At 40.6% G+C, this 19639-nt stretch overlaps 1 protein-coding gene across 2 annotated transcripts in view; it reads right to left on the reverse strand.

The window, feature by feature from the left end:
- DNAJC6 (DnaJ heat shock protein family (Hsp40) member C6) overlaps positions 1–19639 on the reverse strand; it is a 145904-nt gene that overhangs the window by 19045 nt on the left and 107220 nt on the right. For both annotated transcript variants that reach the window (XM_035018350.1, XM_035018351.1), the window contains 10 exons: positions 15754–15887; positions 15099–15293; positions 13665–13782; positions 12083–12162; positions 11045–11238; positions 10856–10936; positions 8179–8613; positions 5906–6040; positions 3300–3368; positions 2163–2282 (listed from right to left, as the gene is read on the reverse strand). In XM_035018350.1, coding sequence (XP_034874241.1) covers positions 2163–2282; positions 3300–3368; positions 5906–6040; positions 8179–8613; positions 10856–10936; positions 11045–11238; positions 12083–12162; positions 13665–13782; positions 15099–15293; positions 15754–15887 — 1561 coding nt within the window. The remainder of the gene's footprint in view (positions 1–2162; positions 2283–3299; positions 3369–5905; positions 6041–8178; positions 8614–10855; positions 10937–11044; positions 11239–12082; positions 12163–13664; positions 13783–15098; positions 15294–15753; positions 15888–19639) is intronic.

Raw genomic sequence — 19639 nt, forward strand, 5'->3', positions numbered from 1 at the left:
GCACATTCTGCATGGAGCACTGGGTGTTATGCACAAACAATGAATCATGGAACACTTCATCTAAAACTAATGATGTAATGTATGGGGATTAACATAAGAATTAAAAAAAAAAAGGAATCTATTAGTCCATTCTGATGAGAGACAGAGAAAAAAAAAAAGAGATTCTTTTTAGAGTTGAATGCCAATTAATATACACAAAAAGAAGGGCAGAATCAGAAAATCACAATTTTGCAACCATAGTAATAACTGCTTCAGGCAAGAATCATTAATGACTGCTAAAGCCAGTAGCTAAATCAGACGGAGAAGAGGATATTCTCACAGAGGGTAGTCTCAAATTGTCTCCAGATTACTCATCAATTACAAAGGGAAAAAATGGTAATTTTGTAATGAAGAAACCTGGCAGACACCCTCTAAAGCAAGTGATCAAAGTTAACATCAAACCCAAATTGAGACTTTCTCAACTGGCCTATATCCTTCAAGGATCAATGTCATGAAAAGCAAAAAAAAACCAAAAAAAACCAAAAAAAACCCACAAAGGAATGATTCCAGATTAAAGGTTTCTAAAAGGACATGATAACTAAATGCAGAATGTGATGCTGGTTTTTAAAAAGAACTTTCTATAAAGATCACCTCTTCAGAGAGGCCTTTCCTAACCACTTGATACCTAAAATAACACCCCAGGCCATCCATCACTCACATGCTCTCTGCTTTTTTTTCTTTTCATAGCGCTTAAGATGGGGCTTATGAGTGTGGGCTCCAGAGCTTCAGGGTGTTGAAACCATGGGACTCGGGTGTGTTACTTAATCGTTTGTGCCCCAGTTTCCTCATCTGCAAAATGAGGATATCAGTCCCAATACCTCAAAACACCTATTGAGGAGATTAAATGAAATGATACATGTAAAACTCTTAAAATAACATTGTTTTTTTTTATTATTTGACACCATATTATATATTTATTCATTTATTGTTTCTTTCCCCTTCTAGAATATAGGCTTTAGGAAGGCAGGAATTTTGTTTTGGTTTTGTTTGTTTAGTGGTAATTAAGACAATGTTAGCACACAGAGGGCACTTAGTAAATAGTTGTGGAATGGATAAAAAATTAACAGTGAATAAGATTTTATTTGAAGTAGAATTTCACCTAATGTTATTATTTTAAAATCTGAAATGTATATTAAGAAGGAAAAGGAAAGAAGGAAAATGACTTTGAGAGTTCTTAAAAGAAAAAAAAAATTCTAACGGGTGTATGATGGAAGGTAAAGATTCTGATACAATTACTGGCAAAAATGGAGTCATGCTCTCATTCCCTGCAGACAATTTAGCTCTCAAGCTTCAGAAGGGCTCTCTTGAGAACCTAAACTATCAGCATGGCCAATTCAAAGCTCTGTGTCAGGGATACCCTATCCTTATTTAACCCCGCACTGCCCAGAGGAAGAAGGAAAAAGGAGAAAGAAAAGGTTTCATGACATACTAGTCGAATGAACTGTTCCCTGAAAAAAAGTTTCCTTGGTGAGATGGTTTGAGAACCCTGCAACCTATCCTTTTGGGGAACATCACCATGAACCGTTATGCTAAGAAGTTTTTACAATAATCAAAGTCCACTAAACTTAGTGCTTCCAAAATTACTTTCCCATGGAACACTTATCTTTCAACAATGATTAACATATGATGAAAAACACTTTGAAAATACTATACAGTCAATTTTCTGTATGGAATTTTGCAAACTGACCAGAGAGCACTGTAGTCAGCAGAGAGAAGACACAGGATGCCGACGTGAGGCTCTCAGGGGCACCATCACAGGAAGGCCTGTGCATGGCGGGCTCCGTACGGCACAAATCTATCTAACCAGCCTCATTTTTCAGCATTGCCCTACATGTTCATTACCTTTGCTGCAGCCAGACTCTGTTATCACGTGCTCCTGAAGGTTCTGACTGTACTCATATTACTAATCCAAAATTAGACATTGGAGAAATGGTTTACTAGGGGTTAATTCCAACCCAGTATTTGAAGCTTGTTTTCTTTTTTCAAAAGCCCATCTCAGGTTTTAGAGTATTGCTTAAGAACACATACTATTTTAGGTCCCGGGTAACAACACCAGAGATTTAGATGTAAGGCTTCGTAGCCAAAGTAAATGCTACTTCTATCTTAACCTGCTGAGTTCACACCTAGTGTCCCAAGGTCAGCAAAAGGATCCAGAGTCTGTGGTTTGTTTTGATGGGTGGGTGTGCCATGTGAGGATCCCGTTGGGCTGGTGGCAGCTGACTTGCTTCCCACTCCAAAACTTCCTGAAAAGGAAATAAAATCATTGAAAATGAGTTAATTGTCCAAGGCTGAATTGTGAAATTCAGAAATCCAGAACTACTGCTCATCTTGCTCTGAAGGCAAATTAGGACAGGGTTTGCAAATATGTTAGAAGTTGTTAGACCTTATTTCTCTGACTTAAGTGAAGAGTGGCCTGGAGCAGGGACAGGGAACAGAGAAGGCATATGTCATTTCCTGGCCATCCCTGGAAACTATTATGTCCAGTGTTTACCTCTCATATCACCTGACTTCATTCTTTCCTATGGGGTTTGGAGTCAGGCTTGGATCTGAATTCTGGCTCTGCTACTTCCTAGCTGAGTAATTTGGCATATTGCTGAACTTCTCTGAGCTTCAAAATTTTCTCACTGGTTAAAGAAGGAAATAGCAACTGCTTCAAAAAGTTGCTGTGAGATAAGCATATAGTGTGTGTGTGTGTATGAGTGTGTGTGTTAACTTGCACAGCACTGGAAATGCAATCATACAAGATGGCTCTCAAGAAATACCATATTAGTCATGAGAAAGAGAATTTATTTATTACAGACAAATTCGACACTAAAACAAATCCTTTGTTAAGAAAGAAGACTATTTAGATTATTCAGTACCTACTCTATGCCAGAAAATTTCATATAAGCTATTTCACTTGAACTTGTACAACTGTGTGGGACAAGAATTATGAACCCTATTTTACAGATTATAAAATGGAGGTTCAGGCTTATAAAAAATCCAAGTGCTTCTAAGTGGTTGAGTTAGCTATATACCCAGATTCATCTAATTCTATTGTCAAGACAGACATTCAGCAAATGAAACTGAGAATAGTTAAATAATGTATAAAACACACTACTATCTTGTCATCAAAGGTGAAAAGCTCCACCAGAAGGTGAGTGTTTAGGAAATTACATAGGTGGGCTATAATACTCTGCAAGTACTCATGACAGCTCAGGTGAAGGATTATGCTTTAGCAATTGGCTAAATGTGCACAAAAATAACCTGTTGACTTTTACCTGGTTTGGTATGCCAATCCCAACCTCCTGAAACATCTGGCTGAATGTTCACAGCAGGTGTACTAGAAGCTGCAAATAGGAAGATGAAAAAGAATCACAACAAAATAGCTGAGAACCTACTTTCCTGAGTTCACACAGAAAAACGCTGTCCCTTCCATGAAGCCTGCATGACCTGCCAACGTCCCAAGTGATTCATCTCTGCCTCTGAGCTCTCCCAATATTCTGCAACACTGATATTTTTGTGCCTTCATCTATGGTTACTTACATGATAGTTGGTAGAACACATATACTCTTTGTTTCTCTTCCTTATTTGGCTTACTTATATTTTACTTCCATCCACACTTTGAGTTATAACTGCGCATATGTCTGTCTCCATTAAATTGTTAGTTCCTTGAAGGCAAGAACTATCTTATTCATCTCTGTGTGTCCTACCTCTACCTTTAACACAAAGTCAGTGGCCAATAAGAAAAGGTAAAAAGAAACTTAACCTCCATTTGCCTTAAGTCGGTATTAATAAGTGTATGAGAACCATGATTGGTTTAGAACTGAAATTTTGTTTTCTCCTCTGCTGTGACTGAATGGAGAATGATGAGTCAATTAGAGCATGTACTGAGCACTAACTATATACATCATCTACCATGCCGATGTCACAGTTCATTATCACTCAAAACTAACTTACTGCAGTTTCAAGAGAGACCATTCTGACCCCTCTCAAAATTCCAAATGTAGAATTTAAAAGAAATGTTCAGCTACAGAGAATCAGGTATATTAGAGGAATATACATTGGTAGAGTAAGCTTTTTCTGAATCTATAAAATCTAAATAAGAAACAAGAGACCATAAGAAAGAATTTCTTTTTAAGGCACCTGTAGGTTCTGTCCATAAAATCAGTGAGTAAAATGCAAACATCAAACTTACATGGCAAATAGCAATAAACACACACATGCGCACACACACACATCCCCACCACCACCAAAAGAAACATCAAAGCACCAAAATTAGCATTACCAAGGTTTGCATTTGCCTGTTTTGTTTGCTTAGTACCAACCAAGACATCTTGTACTTTCTCATCATTAAGTTAAAAAGAACATGCCCTTATCAGTCATAATAGTTCTTTCCTTTCTATTTCTCTTCTACCACAGTAACCCATGAAAACTGTGGTGGAAATTAGACAATTTTGCGAACATTTGCTGTTTGATTTCCTTTAAGCTCTGATCTTAGTCTTATATCCAACTAGGATGCAGAAATAGGTGTAAGAACCTCAACTTTATTACTAATCAAGCCCACAAATCCTTATGACCACCCACCATCTGTAAGGCACCGTACTACAGAACAGAGAACTAAAAGACATTATCTAGCCTCAAGAAATGTAAAATCTGTTGAAGATATAGGAATATACAGATGAAAAGGTAATCATCTAGTATTTTAAATCTTTATTTATTTTGCCTTTTATTATGGTTATTTACTTTTTCTTCCAACACTATGCCCCAAGTGATTGTTGTCTTCAGAGTAGATGTTCAATAAATATCTATAGAACTCAAAGGCACTATTTCTTGATTTTCAGAAGAGATTGGTGATGCCTTGTAGAAGTCAGAGATGGGCAATCTGAACTCCCAATCTGACATGTCAGTCTGACCTATATATTATCCTGTATGATGGTGATGCAACTGACCCACTAACAGTGGAATAACTGTTTTTCCAGCAAGGATAGTGGAAAATTCTTTTCAGTCACTGGCATAACACAGGTCAAAATAGCAACAAAACAAAGGGGTGCTAACTGGCTGAGAGTGGATGATAAGCATCTTCTAACCAATTCACAAGCACCAGAGAACTGAGTACAGAATTGCCATGCTGACTATGAACATACATACCCATGGGACACAAAAGATAGTACTCTTATGAAAACTGTAAGTTCAAAGTATTAAAGTTGGGGAAAATATATAACCTTATTAAAACTATCACTATGCACCAAAGAGACTTAGGAAAAATGAGTTAATTCATTTTATATTTACATATCGTATGGAAAGACAGACACATAATACCTACCATGTGCCCATAATTCTTCTAGGCACTAGGAAAGCATTAATGAACAAAACAAACAAAACTCCCTGCTTTTGTGAGCTCATATTCTCATGAGGAGAGATGGACAAAGAAAAAGAAACATAACACATGAATAAATTATTGAGTATATTGGAAGTTGATAAATACGATGGAAACAAAAATCTAGAGTAGGGGCACGGAGATGAGTTGTGATATGAAATGGAGCAGTTGAGAGTAGACCCCACTGAGAAGGTACCAGGTGAGCAGAGATCAAAGGAGGTGAAGGAGTTAGTCAAACCAATGCCTGGGGGAGAGGGGACAGCCAGCACAACAGCAAGAGGCCAGTATGGCTAGAATGGAGAGAGCAGGAGGGGGAGGACACGAGGTCACAGCACTGGGGGGGGCGAGAGCACACAGGCCATGTAGGCCATTTCGATGACTCTCTCCCTTTCCCTCCTCCCTGCCCCACCCCCCGCTCACACACACACACTCCCTCCTAAAATACATAAATAAATAAATAAAATCTTTTATAAATAAATAAATTAATTAATTAAAATACGTTCTTACCATGCACTGTAGGTGAAGGACTTCTTGTAGGCTGAAGAAAGGGGTCACTGGAAGCACTGGACGTGGTCAGAAAAGAACCCAACAAATCCTGACCTGATGGTTTAGAAGATGCTCCAAATGGGTCAAAGGCGGCACCTGGACAACAGAAGGGAAAATGTGTTTCTTTGTCCTGTGAGTTCATTCATTAAATTAATATTGAAGAGTCGTCACTATGGCCAGGTCTTTGAAACACTGGGATGAAGCCTGCCTCCTGGGCTGCTCCACACGGCCATCCCTACCCTTAAAACTTCCCCCAGGGCCAACCATGGAACCTGAGGATTCCTGACTGCACAGGAACAATCCCATCTTTATGGACCAAGGAGGACTGTAGACTTATCTGCTGGATGATACGTAAACACCATCAATGAGGGCCTCGTGGGCCCTCTAGAAATGACGCGCAAAACCATGCTGGGACCAAAGGAAATGCTCCATGAACAGCCTGGGCTCATACTGTATATATTAGTGGACAAATACCAGGTAGGGGAGCTCTGCTATCAAGGTGAGCAGTAGAAAACCCCACTGACCAGGTTTTACTTAGTTTTGTTTTGTGTTTTTCGTGATCTCTGGCTCACTTGAAAGTTAGAAAGAGGAGAAAATGAGTGTTGCTATGTCACTCAAATGCTTTCTCAAATAACTTGCTAGAAACCAGATGCAGATAAGTGAGGGAAAGTTTGTGAATGTACTAAGAAGACTAGAACAAAGCAAGAAGCTGAGGCTTCCCGCAACAATACAGTAAAACTAATATTGTATCATTTCTCAGGGCTTACATTGCCTTTCATAAAAAGTACGTCAGCTGCTTCTCAGTCTCTCCCTGCCAGATAGTAGTATTACCTTCATTCCATAGACAATGAAATGGAAGTTTCAGAAAGCCAAGTCAATCAATATATTTAGCCTCAATTTCATTATCTATAACCTGGGGCACAGATTTAATTCATGTCTCAAAGATCCCTTGTAGCTCTGACCCTAGAACGTAACTATCTGCATGAGACCGTGATGAATTAAATCACTGAAAGTCACGCAAGGTGCGTGGCCTTGAAACCTGACTGAGTACTATGGCATTTTGGATCCTGCAGATTTTTTTCCTGAGAGATCTTTTATTCACTTTGGTGAGTAAGAAGTAGATAAAAGGAAGCCGAACAGATAGGAAACGGCCTGGGACTCAGGGTACCTGGGTACCACTGTGGCTCCATCAATAACTAATGTAGGAGCTTGAGCCTCGACACCCCCATTCTATGATTTTAAGACTCACTTTTACACCAAACGCCTCCAGTTGAACGACTCTAAATCAAGACCACCCCCAGAGCCCTCCAAGAACTGAAGGATTAGCTTGGGAAAGCAAGTTTCCACAGGTTACCATGGGAGTGGAGAGTTGAGACATTTCTCTTTACTCTTCCTAACGTGATGTCATCTTGGTTGATGGGGATGGTAAGAAGGGGCTGCTAAAACGCTGACCCAGCTACAGCATCTTGCAAATTTCAAAGCATTGTGGATGACCGGTCACAGGTCGGGTCTGTAGCAGTGAGCAAAGGGAAGCCGGACCACATGGGCAACAACTGCTTGGTTACAGTCAGTGGTGGTGCTGGCCTAAGCCCCTTAAATGCCTCCTGAGCCAACCAAGTACTTCTCTGCATAACCAAAGTGCATTCAGAAAATCACAATTCCAGGAAGATATTACAGGAAAACTAAGAGAGAGCTCTCAAGTCGAATGGCTCAGTTTTGGACCCTGGCTCCACCAATAACAAGCTGTATAAATATACACTACTAATTTGACCCTAAGCCTCCATTTCCTTAACTCTAAAAATAGGGACAATAATAGCACCTAATTACCAGGTTTTTATAATAATTGAATCCATGTTTAGTGTTAAATTTCATGTTAGGCAAACGTAAGTACCCCAAGATTATTAGCTGTTATTATTAGTAATAATTCATCAATCTGCATCTCCAAGCAGAAGTCACTAAAGCAGCTCACGGACTGAAGCCTTTGGGAAAAAAAAAAAAAAAAGCAAAAACAAAGAAAGAATGAAGAGCTCAAGCATTCACTCTTACACTGTCCTACCAAAATGGACAACATTTCCATTTCCTCTTGTGTTCTCCATTTAACCGAAGATAGAGACCTCTGAGAGCCTTTCAGGGAGACCAGAAGTCTCGCTTATGAGGAAAGTTCAATTTTGCCTGCTTGGCCCCAAGGTTACAATTCAAAACTGAGAGGTACAGTGCAACATGGAAAACATTACCTTCTCCCACTCTTAGGGTTGGAGATGCGGACGTGGAGGTGGCAGATCGGCGTGGTGTTGACTGGGTGGACGCAGGTCCACTCGGATGAAACATGTCTTCTACCCCTGACTGGCCAGCCTGGGCAGGCCCAGCTGCACCTCCACCCCCAAACAGGTCACTCAGCAGTTCAGAATTGGTGGGAGGTGCCACTGGCGGAGAGAAGTTCTTACTCTCTGCAGACCCTTCTAGACCCAGAAGGTCCACATCCTCGGGGGGTGGAGGAGCAGTGGACCCCTGCTGCTTTTTGCTGGGCTTTTTAGCTCCATGATGTTTGTCACCACTGGTGTTGCCGTGTGGACTGGAAAGGGTCAGAAGTTCATCGTCCGACTGCTCACTTTCTGGATTCACTAGGGCAGCATGGTCCTCCTCACAGAATGATTTTTCTGATTTCTGATCTAAGGAAGGCAGAGGTGCCCATAATAAGTTAGTTACTGGCCATAGCATTACTGATTTTTGTGAGTGAAGTCAGTCCATTACTCCAGAAAGACAAAGGAGCAGCCCTGAGCAAACAATGCTTTCAGACCCTTACCAGTGGAAAACCTGATGTATTTCTCATGTCATTCAATCACCCTTTGTTGAGCATCTGAGGGGCAGGATAGCATAATGGGGACGAGCAGGAACTTCGGAGCTGGACAGGCTGGGTCTGAATCCCACCTCTACTACTTACTGGTTCTGCGACATTGAGAAAGTTACTTTACTTCTCCTCTGTGCCTTGGTCTCCTCCTCAGCAAAATGGGGGGTAACAAAGAGTACCTAACTCCGCTGGCTACTGTAAGGATTACATAAGATGATAAAGAGAAAGTGTTCAGACCAATATTATGTAGTACTTAAGTGTTTACGAGTATGATTATGATTATTATCTTCCAGGTGCTATTGCTAGGTGCTTTGGGAAAAAAACCTGTTATTTCCTAATCCTTTGCTGATTCCTCTCACTGTCTTTTCTTTTCCAGGCCTGCGGCCAAAAGCAAGACCTTCCTCCCACAGTCTGGAGTGGAAGCAAGCCACACACACCTAACAAGTGAATAGATGGAGAGGCTCCGCTCAGGATGGTCCTTAGACCCTTTCAGCATCAGATGGGCAGCAAGGAAGAGGCCCGTTCTGGAGAAGGGATGGAGAGGCTGATGAGCGACTTTCCAGGCCCTCCTTGAGACAGATCCTCCAAGGGAACTTCGTTATTTAATGTCAGCTAGACCCACATTCTAAATCAAGTACAGATCCATATCCCTACTCCCCAATTCTGAAATGCAAAAAGCTATGAAATGGGAAACGTTTCCCTAAGTTTGGAACAAATTCAGCTGGTGGAAAAATCTGACCAGAACTGATGTGAAAGTATTTATAATCTTCATTTACCTCACCCAGTGTGATTCTTTTTATGTTTCACTGCAGAAACACGAATATGTTCCATTACAAGTTGTCTGAGATGCCACTGGGGATGCTAAGTAATATACAATTTATGTACCATATCACCTTTCTAAAAGTCGAAAACTTTTGCAATTCCTAAATGCTTCTGGTTCTGTGAGGTTCAGATAAGAAATGTACATTTGTGCTAAAACCTATTTCAGAGCCTAACAGGAATGATTTCTAAATTACTTACTACAATGTCAATGGAGAGGGAAAAGTGAAGTTTTATTAAAAGCCCTTATGTGAGGAAGGTAAGATGGTAGGGGACTTGTTACTGTGGGAACTGGGAAGTCTACCTGCTGTCTAGATTTCGCTGGGCTTTTCAATTTTTTTTTTAATGTTATTGGTTCCACTCCTCAGTAGGAAATTCTAAAAGTAAGGCTTTTAATTCAAAGGAATTCTGTGAACTTTTTTTGTCACAAAACATGGAAAACTCCATAGGCAATGGGAATACCATCTTATGTTCACATAGTGAAGAAAGGTCAATCAAGAGAATTTTATCCAGAGCATTTCCAAAGCTATTTTCCTACCCCTTTCTTAGAGAAAGTTCTTGTGATTCAATTCTGCATTGAATCTTGCAGTTAACCTCAGCAAACGCTACAGCAAGGAGGCAAATGTGTATGGACAGAATGCCAATGCCAGTCTACCGATGGCAGCAGTCTGAAGTGTTATGTTGGAAAGATTCTAAAAACATCTCCAGGTTTGGCAGAAAAGGATACTGTGACTGAGCCCAATTTCTGCCATGGCTGTTAAAGCACGTAGCAGAGACATATGGGCGAAGTGTGTGCCTTTTTTGTACCGGAGGAAGCTTAGATCCACCCTGTTGGTGGTGAGAGCCCTCTGGGGGAAGTGCCAGACTTTGTATTTTCAGAACATGTACTCGAGGGCATTCGTGTGTCGGCAGCATAAAGGGAAATACTAGAAAATATCATGCTTATTTGTAAATCCAGGAAAGATGTGATCCAAAACACAGCATAGAGAGAAAAGGTAGAATTTGGCTAAAAATGGTTTTCTACAACAGTCTTAAGAGTACCCATGGAGTTGAAAGTAGGGAAGTGATTTCAAATCGCCTGATTTGAAAAAAGGAATGAGCAGGGAGGGTGTGAAATAAGGAGGAACAAGGATGACTTCAAGTATTGCTGTCTTTGAGGCTGCTTCGAGGACAAACCATGTTTACAGAAGAACCATGTAACTTAAGTATCTAACCACATAACTCAGAGAAATGCCTGGAAGTACCTTGCCAACAGAGAGAGGAAAAGAAGCCACCTTGCCCAAAATGCCTGGGGTTGTCCGGAGGGATGTCTATTGGAGCCTGTCCTGCAAGACAGAAGGCCATGAAACATCAATGAAACACAGTAAAGAAGTCAAAGTGATACATAACACAGAGGCTTTGTCCTGAAAACAAAACCACCAGGGGACTCATACCTCCTAAGACCAGAGTATCCTGATGCTCCTGGTGAGACGCGAAGAGGATGCTGGGATTGATATCTTTTGTGCAGTAATGTTCCCAGGGTGGGGTTAAGTCTATCACTTTGTCGTGGGGCTGTAGTTCTACATCCAGAGTCACCTGAAATAGCTGAGGATATTTTTCTGGTACATCACATGCATCCAACTCAGGTCTACAGAGGAATTTAAAAGAAGAAGATCGGTGAAAAACAATGGGATCAGAATGATGTTCAGCACAGAAACCATTGTAGGTTGACCCAGGTTAACCCCTCAGACTCATTCCGCGGGAAAAAGCAGTCATTAACCAGTTAAGTTACTTTACTGTTCTGAGCCTGTTTTCCTCATCTAGAGAAAAGAGGAGAATAATGCCCACTCAAAGAATTTGGATACTACCACTTGTGAAAGCATTCTAGAAGGACGGCTGATAGATCCAGCCAGTATGCCTGGGTCAGGCCAAATCTGTTGTTAACATAATGAAACAGCCCCCAGCTGCCACCCTGAGCTCTTGAATGTCCACCTCTACCCTGACCCTATCCCCCTGGCTTCAGCCACCCTTCTGAGTTCCCAAGACCACACCATATTAAAGCAACTAAGGTTCATACAGAGGGGTACCCTTCTTCAGTGCTATGGCCTGGCATTCTGTCTGAAGGGTCATCGCTCATATCATACCACAGATTAAACTGTGCTCCCTGTTGAAAAACACAAAGGGATATACAGATGCAAAGGGTCACAGTATTGATACTTTGTTTCCACTTTGTTTAGTCTTGTTCCCTCACATGGAATTTTAGACCTTTCTGTTTGAAGTCTTCGATCCTATTGTATTCAAGACAAATTATACCCAATTGCAAATTGTAAAACGCAACCAGGCTCTCTGCGTTGCTAAGCTACACTCTAACAGTCCTGCAGCGCAGGATTCCAGGGGATGCTGCCACACGAAGCCAATGAGCTTTGGGCACTTGGCTTCCAGCATTTCACAGCTGCTTGTATTGAAAGGGGTGTTCGGCAAGCAGCACTCACTTGGTGAACTTTAAAACTGTGGTTTCCAGTGGTATGAATCCAGTATGAAACTGAAGCTGGAATATCTGGGTGTTGGTCACCTAAAAATACAGGAGAGAAGCACATTAAAATCAACCCGTGAAAAGGGAATCGGATCAAAAGATTATATTTTGGGGAGCCATGCACCTTCAAATGTTTCAACATCTGAGCCTTTGTTTACTATGAATACTAAGTGACCTTGCCATTTGGTAATGGCCCAGTGTTATTTCCAGCCTCTCTTCCCCCATAAACTCTGCTTGGGCAAACCATTTCTTCCTCCATTAATGTCTCACGCTCTTGCACACTGCCATACCTTGGCTCATTCCATTCCTCTACCCAGAATGCCCCTGCTCCAACCTGATGAATTCCTCCTTCAAGGGCCACCTTACAAGGTCATATCCTCTCTGTAGCCTTTCTGTAGCCACCACTGGCTAAAACAAACCACTCCCATTATGGCATCCCATCCCACCTCTACTCTGATAGTGGATATTCAGACATGTGGTGACTTTCTCCTGCTAGGCTGAGCTCCCAAAGGGCAGGGACACAGTCTTATTCTTGTCTGTCCTAAATCCCTAAGGCGATGACTGGCACGGAGCATGCACTTAGCAAATATTTGATGAATTAAAATACAAGTACTTATTACATTATTCATAATATCCAGGAAGAGGCAAGACCCAAATGTCTATCAAGTGATGAAGAGATTAATGAAAAGTATTAGAGCCACAATGGAATATTATTTGGTCATATAAAGGAATGAAGTACTGATACATGATACAACATGGATGAATTTCAGAAACATGCCAAGTGAAAGAAGCCAGTCTCAAAGGACCACATATTGTATGATTCCGTTTATATGAAACGTCCCAAATAGGCAAGTCTATAGAAACAGAAAGTAGATTAGTGGTTACCCAGGAGATGGAAATGGGGAATGGGCAGTGGCTGCTAATAAGTATAGGGTTTCTTCTGGGCATGACAAAGATGTTCTGGAATTATTTAGTGGTGCTGCATAACCTTTTGAAAATACTAAATATAATTGTACTGTACACATTAAAAGAGTGAATTTTATGTTAATATGTGAATTTCATGGTAATAAAAAAATTGAAAAAATATAATTACTTAACCCCACACCCGTCATAGAAATATCGCCTCTCACATTGATTCAAATGGGACACTATAAAAAAGGGCACAAGCTTCTAAAGAGCAAGGTTTGCTAGAAGCTCTAGGGCTGTCAGCTTCTGGCAAAGACATCATGCCAAGGACGGGCCAAATCACCACCTCTCTGAGTCTCATTCCCTATAAAATAGGGAAATCGGTATAAGTAATCTTTAAAGGCTCTTTCTAATTCAAAAACTACAAGTCACTCAAACCCAAAGTGATGCAGAGAAAAGACTCCAAAATACTCCTTATATTAAGGGATGCCTGGCTGGCTCAGCCGGCAGAGCATAGGGTCATGAATTCAAGCTCCACACTGGGCATAGAGCTTACTTTAAAGAATAAGATACAATAAAATACTCCTAGTAAAGGCTCAGAAGAGTTTATGCCATAATTCTTCATGAAACCATACCTTAGCCTGTAGCCGGCTCCCAATGGTTGACCTCAAATGATACATGGAAACAACCACATCTCCTTGTACAGTGATGCTCAAGGGAATGAAGATTTTTCCATCTTGGACCCGGTATTCTCTTTAAACAGAAACAAAAATATACACTGAAAGAGTCCAATCTTGTATAATCACATAGGTAGAGTCCTCTGTGGCTCTGGCCAAGGGACCTGTTGCCCAAGCCCGGACCCAAGAACCATTTCCTATCTTGAGCAGAGTCAGGAGTATGGCTGTGGGTGCAAACTGGTTTTACCATGGGATACTGTTGGTCTGATGCTAGGGCCTCCCTCTCTCCATCCCATCTGGACTTCCAGATAAATTGACTGCCCATCCTTACTTTGCAGATCTCATAAACCTCAAGTACACCTAGCTCTGATGTATTTGTCATTTCCTAACTTTAAATGAATAGTTAAAGCAGGGACAGAGGGAACAAAAATATCCAACCAAGATCATAATGCCATGCTCTATGAGGGTCTTGGATACCAATCCCCAAATTCAACCTATTCCAAATTAACTTCATCTTTATTTTTAAAGATTTTATTTATTTATTTGTCAGAGAGAGATGGGGGGAGTGCACGAGGAGGGGGCAGCGCCAGGCTGAGCAAGGAGCTCCTGCTGAGCAAGGAGCCTGATGTGGGACTTGACTCCTGGACCCTGAGATCATGACCTGAGCCAAAGGCAGATGCTTAACAGACCGAGGCACCCAGGCGTCCCAAACTAACTTCATTTTATGTTACCATCCACTCCCTGCTCTCCACACCTCCTACCACCTCCCACTGGCACCTGCTCTTTATTGTGGATTCTATAACTTCTTTAATTACATCACCATCTACCTCATTGCTCACCCAGAAACTTCGTTCATCCCTGATTCTTCCCTCATCCTCACCAAAACTCATCAAGGTCATCTCTTTATTAAATGTGCAGGTCCTCAGTCCCCATCACTGTCTTAACCCTCATTATAGCTCACGTTAGTCCCTTACTTGTGTCTCCATTTGAGAAGGAGCTATAGCATCCCTTGACTTACTTGTGCTTTTCTATAATTACAACCTACACAGAACTTTGTTTTTTAATATCAGCCATGTCACAGTAATGCAGTCCTCACAGGAAGAATATGATCCAGCTTATACAAGAGTTGAGCAATTCACAAGAAGAAGTGAAAAAAAGTATCATGACTGGGGTACCTGGGTGGCTCTGTCAGTTAAGAGTCTGCCTTTGGCTCAGATCACGATCTCAGGGTCCTGGGATCGAGCCCCACATCAGGCTCCCTGCTCAGCAGGGAGCCTGCTTCTCCCTCTCCCTTTGCCCTTCCCCCCCTACCACTTGTACTCGCTCTCTTGTGTGCTCTCTCTCTCTCAAATAAAATCTTAAAAAAAAAAAAAGAAAAGTATCATAACTTACTTCATTCGTTCAAAATCTGCACAGGTTGTATATATTTTGGTTTCTCCAATCAATACATCACAGTAAGGACGACATCCATTTCTCTGTTTGTTAAAAAAAGGAACTGGACTGACAGTGATGGACTTAATGGTGAGAGGCTTGAAGTGAGGGCGGTAGGGTTTGTCTGCTAGGAGGTCACACATATAGCCCAGGTATCTGAAACAGAAGATTGACATTCTGTCGGTGCCTAGCACACCAGAAGAAAGAAGCAATCAATCTTTGCTATGAAGTCTGTTCTTGTAAATTTAATGTGATAATTTCTTAAACATTAACTACCAAAAAAGGATGTAGCCATTTAGGAAAGCTTTCATCTAGTGACATTACTATATTTCCCCGAAAGAACTGATAAAAGGGTATTTATTAAGTGAAAAAGCTTATGGGAGCCTTATACAAGCTCGATATTTGCACATCTATTCCTATTTGATCTACCAGATTCAATTTATCAGCTAAAGGCTGGCTCTGGAAAAAATTTAGGATTTATCAAAAAAGGAGAGGCAATTTAAATAAGAGAAAAGAAGAAACTGTGACTAATGGGAATATAATAAGTCAATTACCTAAAAAGGGTTTTCCTTTTTTAAAAAACATCTGGGCCTACCCTGCATCTAGCTTACTTTACCTCCTGTGGGATGGTGACAGTCCGATTCCGGGTCGCTTTGCATATAACAATCGCACAGCCGGGCCAGGAGTGGAGTAGAGATTACAGAAAATGAACATAGCACCAACCAGAATTGACGATGCTGCCCGTCCATCCTGCCAAGGAAGATACATAAACCTGTCACAAACATGGTCCAATCAGCCACTCACCACCAAGAATGGCTATACTTGCAGTTAAAAGAGGGGAGAAAGAGGGAGAATTCCTCTTAACAGAATGATTTTCAGTTCAAAACTATGCACTTGAAAACTGAACTCTGTCCCAGCTCTTCAAGTCACAAAGCAGCAAGGAAGACTTATTCTTAGGGCAAAATTAACTCTCTATTAACCTAAGAAACCAAGCAACATAAATTTGATTTGCATATATTTACTGAAAAATAATCTAATCTTCAAAGTAACTTTGGACTTATAGGATCAGAACTAGTAGTTGAGGTCTCTTGGTTGCAGGCCAGAGGTAGAGTTGACAGATTAGGTAAATACTGCTTTTTGGAATATGCTATGTATATATTTCACCCAAGGTATGTTCCTAGAACCATAGAAAATAAAGAAGCTTCACATGATTCAACCACATTCAATGGAGAAATATATGCAGTAACATTCCCAACAGATGGTGACCCAGGTTCTTCTAGAATACTTTAAGTGACATGGAGCTTGCTGCTACTTGAAGAAGGCCAGTCCAGCTTACAAAGTTCTTTATCCTGAATAAGTTGAGTTGAAGTCTATTCCACTCAGTGATCCTCATTCTTCCTTCTGTCAGGAAAGAGTAAGCCTACTTTTTTCTCCCTGGGAAAGCCTTTTACATGTCTGAAATACCCTCCCTTTCCACCAACTCTTCTATTTTCCAGGTTAAAAACACACCCAATCTGTGATGGCTAATTCTGTGTCAACTTGACTGGGTTAAGGGATGCTCAGATAGCTGGTAAAATATTACTTCCAGATGTGTCTATGAGGGTGTTTCTAAAAGAGATCAGCATTTGATTCAGTAGACTGAGTAAAGAAAGATACACCCTTGTCAACATGAGTGGGCATCATTTAATCTGTTGAGAACCCGAATAGAACCAAAAAGTAAAGGAAGGGTGAATTTTCTATCTTCTTGAGCTGGGAATGTCTACTTTCTTCTGCCCTGGGACATCAGAGCCCCTGGTTCTCAGGCCTTGGACTCACACTGAATTACATCGCCAGCTTTTCTGGTTCTCTAGCTTGCAGAGAGCAAACAAATTGTGGGACTTCTCAGCCTCTGTAACTGCGTGAGCCAATTCCTATAATAAATACATTATAAGTTGGTTCTGTTTCTCTAAAGAACCCCAACTAATACAGTTCCTTTGATTCTTCCTCATTTGATATTCCATTTTCAGAGACATCATTTGGCAAACTCTCTCTGAACAGACTCATTTTATTTTATTTTATTTTTTTTTAAGATTTTATTTATTTATCAGAGAGAGAGAGAGAGAGAGAGACAGAGGCAGGCAGAGGGAGAAGCAGACTCCTTGCTGAGCAAGGAGCCTGATGTGGGACTCGATCACAGGACCCTGGGATCATGACCTGAGCCGAAGGCAGACGCTTAACCAACTGAGCCACTCAGGCATCCCTGAACAAACTCATTTTAAAACAACAACCTTAAATGTGCTACCCAGATGTGAAATACAAGATATGAGATACACTCCAACCACACTAGAGAGGAAAAGAAATATCATCTTCCTTATTCTGGACACTATGCTTTTACTAACATAACCCCAAGCCCAACTAGTTTATATGCAGGCTAAGTCACACCATAAGCTCTTATTGATCTTCCTATCCATTAAAACCCCTAGTTCTTTTTCAAATGATGTGTTAAGCTAAGAGACAAATATATTTAATCTTTTACAACAAGATTTGGGACTTTACATTTATCCTGTATCTAATTTCACATTGTTAGCTTCTGTTAAACAACCAACCTGCAATGGCTTTATAAAATCCAGATTCATTATATGACCTTCCCAGTTCTGAGAAAATTGGTAAGCTTGATCTTCATATCATCATCAACGTTTTTAATTAAAAGAGCAACCAAACGCAACCTTTTCCTGGGAGGATGCTGATCCATTAATCACCTACCTTTGGAAGCAGATACTGAGCCACAATCCAACTAAATGTAGAACAACCTAGCCCAAATTTCTCTATCTTGATTATAAGAAATTGGGAAATATATTGCAGGAATCCAATAAACTGTCCCTACTAATCTGTTGGTCTTGTTGTTTTGATACGTGTGTTCATAATGAAGCAATGAGGACTTCTTTCTCCTAAGAGTTCAAAATCATCTGTGCAAAGATTTATATTAGAATTTTGCCTTGAATTGCCATCAGGTTCACCAGCCTGTAACTTTCCAGGATCAACCTCCTCCATCTTTTGGAAAAACTCTCCTGTCTGCCTCTATTTCCTGTTTCTTCATATCACATAAGGAGTCCATGATTGCTTTTCCAAGTACACTCAGCATTCTGTAACAGAATTTAAGTCTAGAGAGTGGATTATTTTTAAGTACTGTGAGGCTCTCTTCTTATCTCACTACCTATCAGCTATGTCTTAATGAACATTGTTACTCCCTTCCTGGTGTGACATTTGTTCCCGATAGAGAAAACAGAATAAAGGAGTTAAGATTATACCATGTGCCTCAAGCATTTGTTATTGTCCTTATCCCAAGGACAGTTTTTTTTTAAAGACGTTTTTCTTAATCTTCATTCCTTTTAGACTTAGCCTTCCTGATAACTCTTACCTGATTCATGGCTCTTAGGATATAGGCCCCCCTCCTTTTATCTACCACGCAAGTCTTCTTAAAAGTTTAACTAGTTTTTTATGCAAAGATGAGTATATGCTTATTATTTTTATTAAGACAGAAATATACATGATAAAAAATAAAAGCTCCCACTTCCCACTTCCAGCTTCAATTCCATTTCCCAAAGACTTGGTGCAGATGTACGACTCATACATATCCTTTTTCAGTGAGCTAGAGAGCAGCTGATGGTGTCATAATCCTTTGTCTGCTTCTTTTTTCTTCTTTGCTGGCTTTTGATTCTTCATGATTGTATCATAAGAACAGAAAGCCTCTGGTCTCTCTTAAGCCATCTTCCCTTACAAAGCTGTCAGACTTTGGCTCTCTGAACTTTTAGAAAGTTCTTGAGTGAAGAGAAAATCACCACAGTGCCTAAAGGCTGCTTAGTCCCTGAAAGTAATCTGTTCTGTTGCACAGTCTGTTGTGCTTCCAAAGGAAAACCCTTTGGCCTTTTGCATTAAACTCCTATGAACACTAAGTGCTTTTCCTTTGTTGCCAAGAGTTTGAGAACATGAGATGGAAAGAAGAAAATCTTTAGCTTTCTTCCCTCTTTTAGCCAACTGGCTGTCAAGAAGGAGGGAGAAAATCATCAGATAATCCTAGAGCAAAAAAATACACCCTGACATTTCTTTTTTTTTTTTTTTCACCCTGACATTTCTAAAAGCAATGAATAGTTCCAGTATTTATGCTCAGATTCCACTTGTGTGTCCATTTGTTCATGTATGCAATCACTGATTCCAACCCTTCATACCTGGGTACAAAGGTAAAGAAGACACAGTTCTTGCCTGTAACATGCTTACAGTCTAGTAGGAAAACAGGCAGATCACCAGATTACAAGGATGCCACAGAGGACATTTAGATATACAGTGGGAATGTCCATACTGTGAAAATACTCATGAGTCAGAAAGATTTTGCCAGAGCTGAGTTTTAAACGATAGGTAAGAAGTTACCAGAGAAGAGTTGGGGAAAGGGACTCTAAGAAGTCAGGGATCAGAAGAGTCATCAGTCCCAAAGGAATTGCTGTAACATACAATCAATCTATGTGACT

The sequence above is a fragment of the Mirounga leonina genome, unplaced genomic scaffold (assembly GCF_011800145.1).
Source record: "Mirounga leonina isolate KUSES-001 unplaced genomic scaffold, KU_Mleo_1.0 Mir_173, whole genome shotgun sequence".
In the NCBI taxonomy this organism is placed as follows: Eukaryota; Metazoa; Chordata; class Mammalia; order Carnivora; family Phocidae; genus Mirounga; species Mirounga leonina.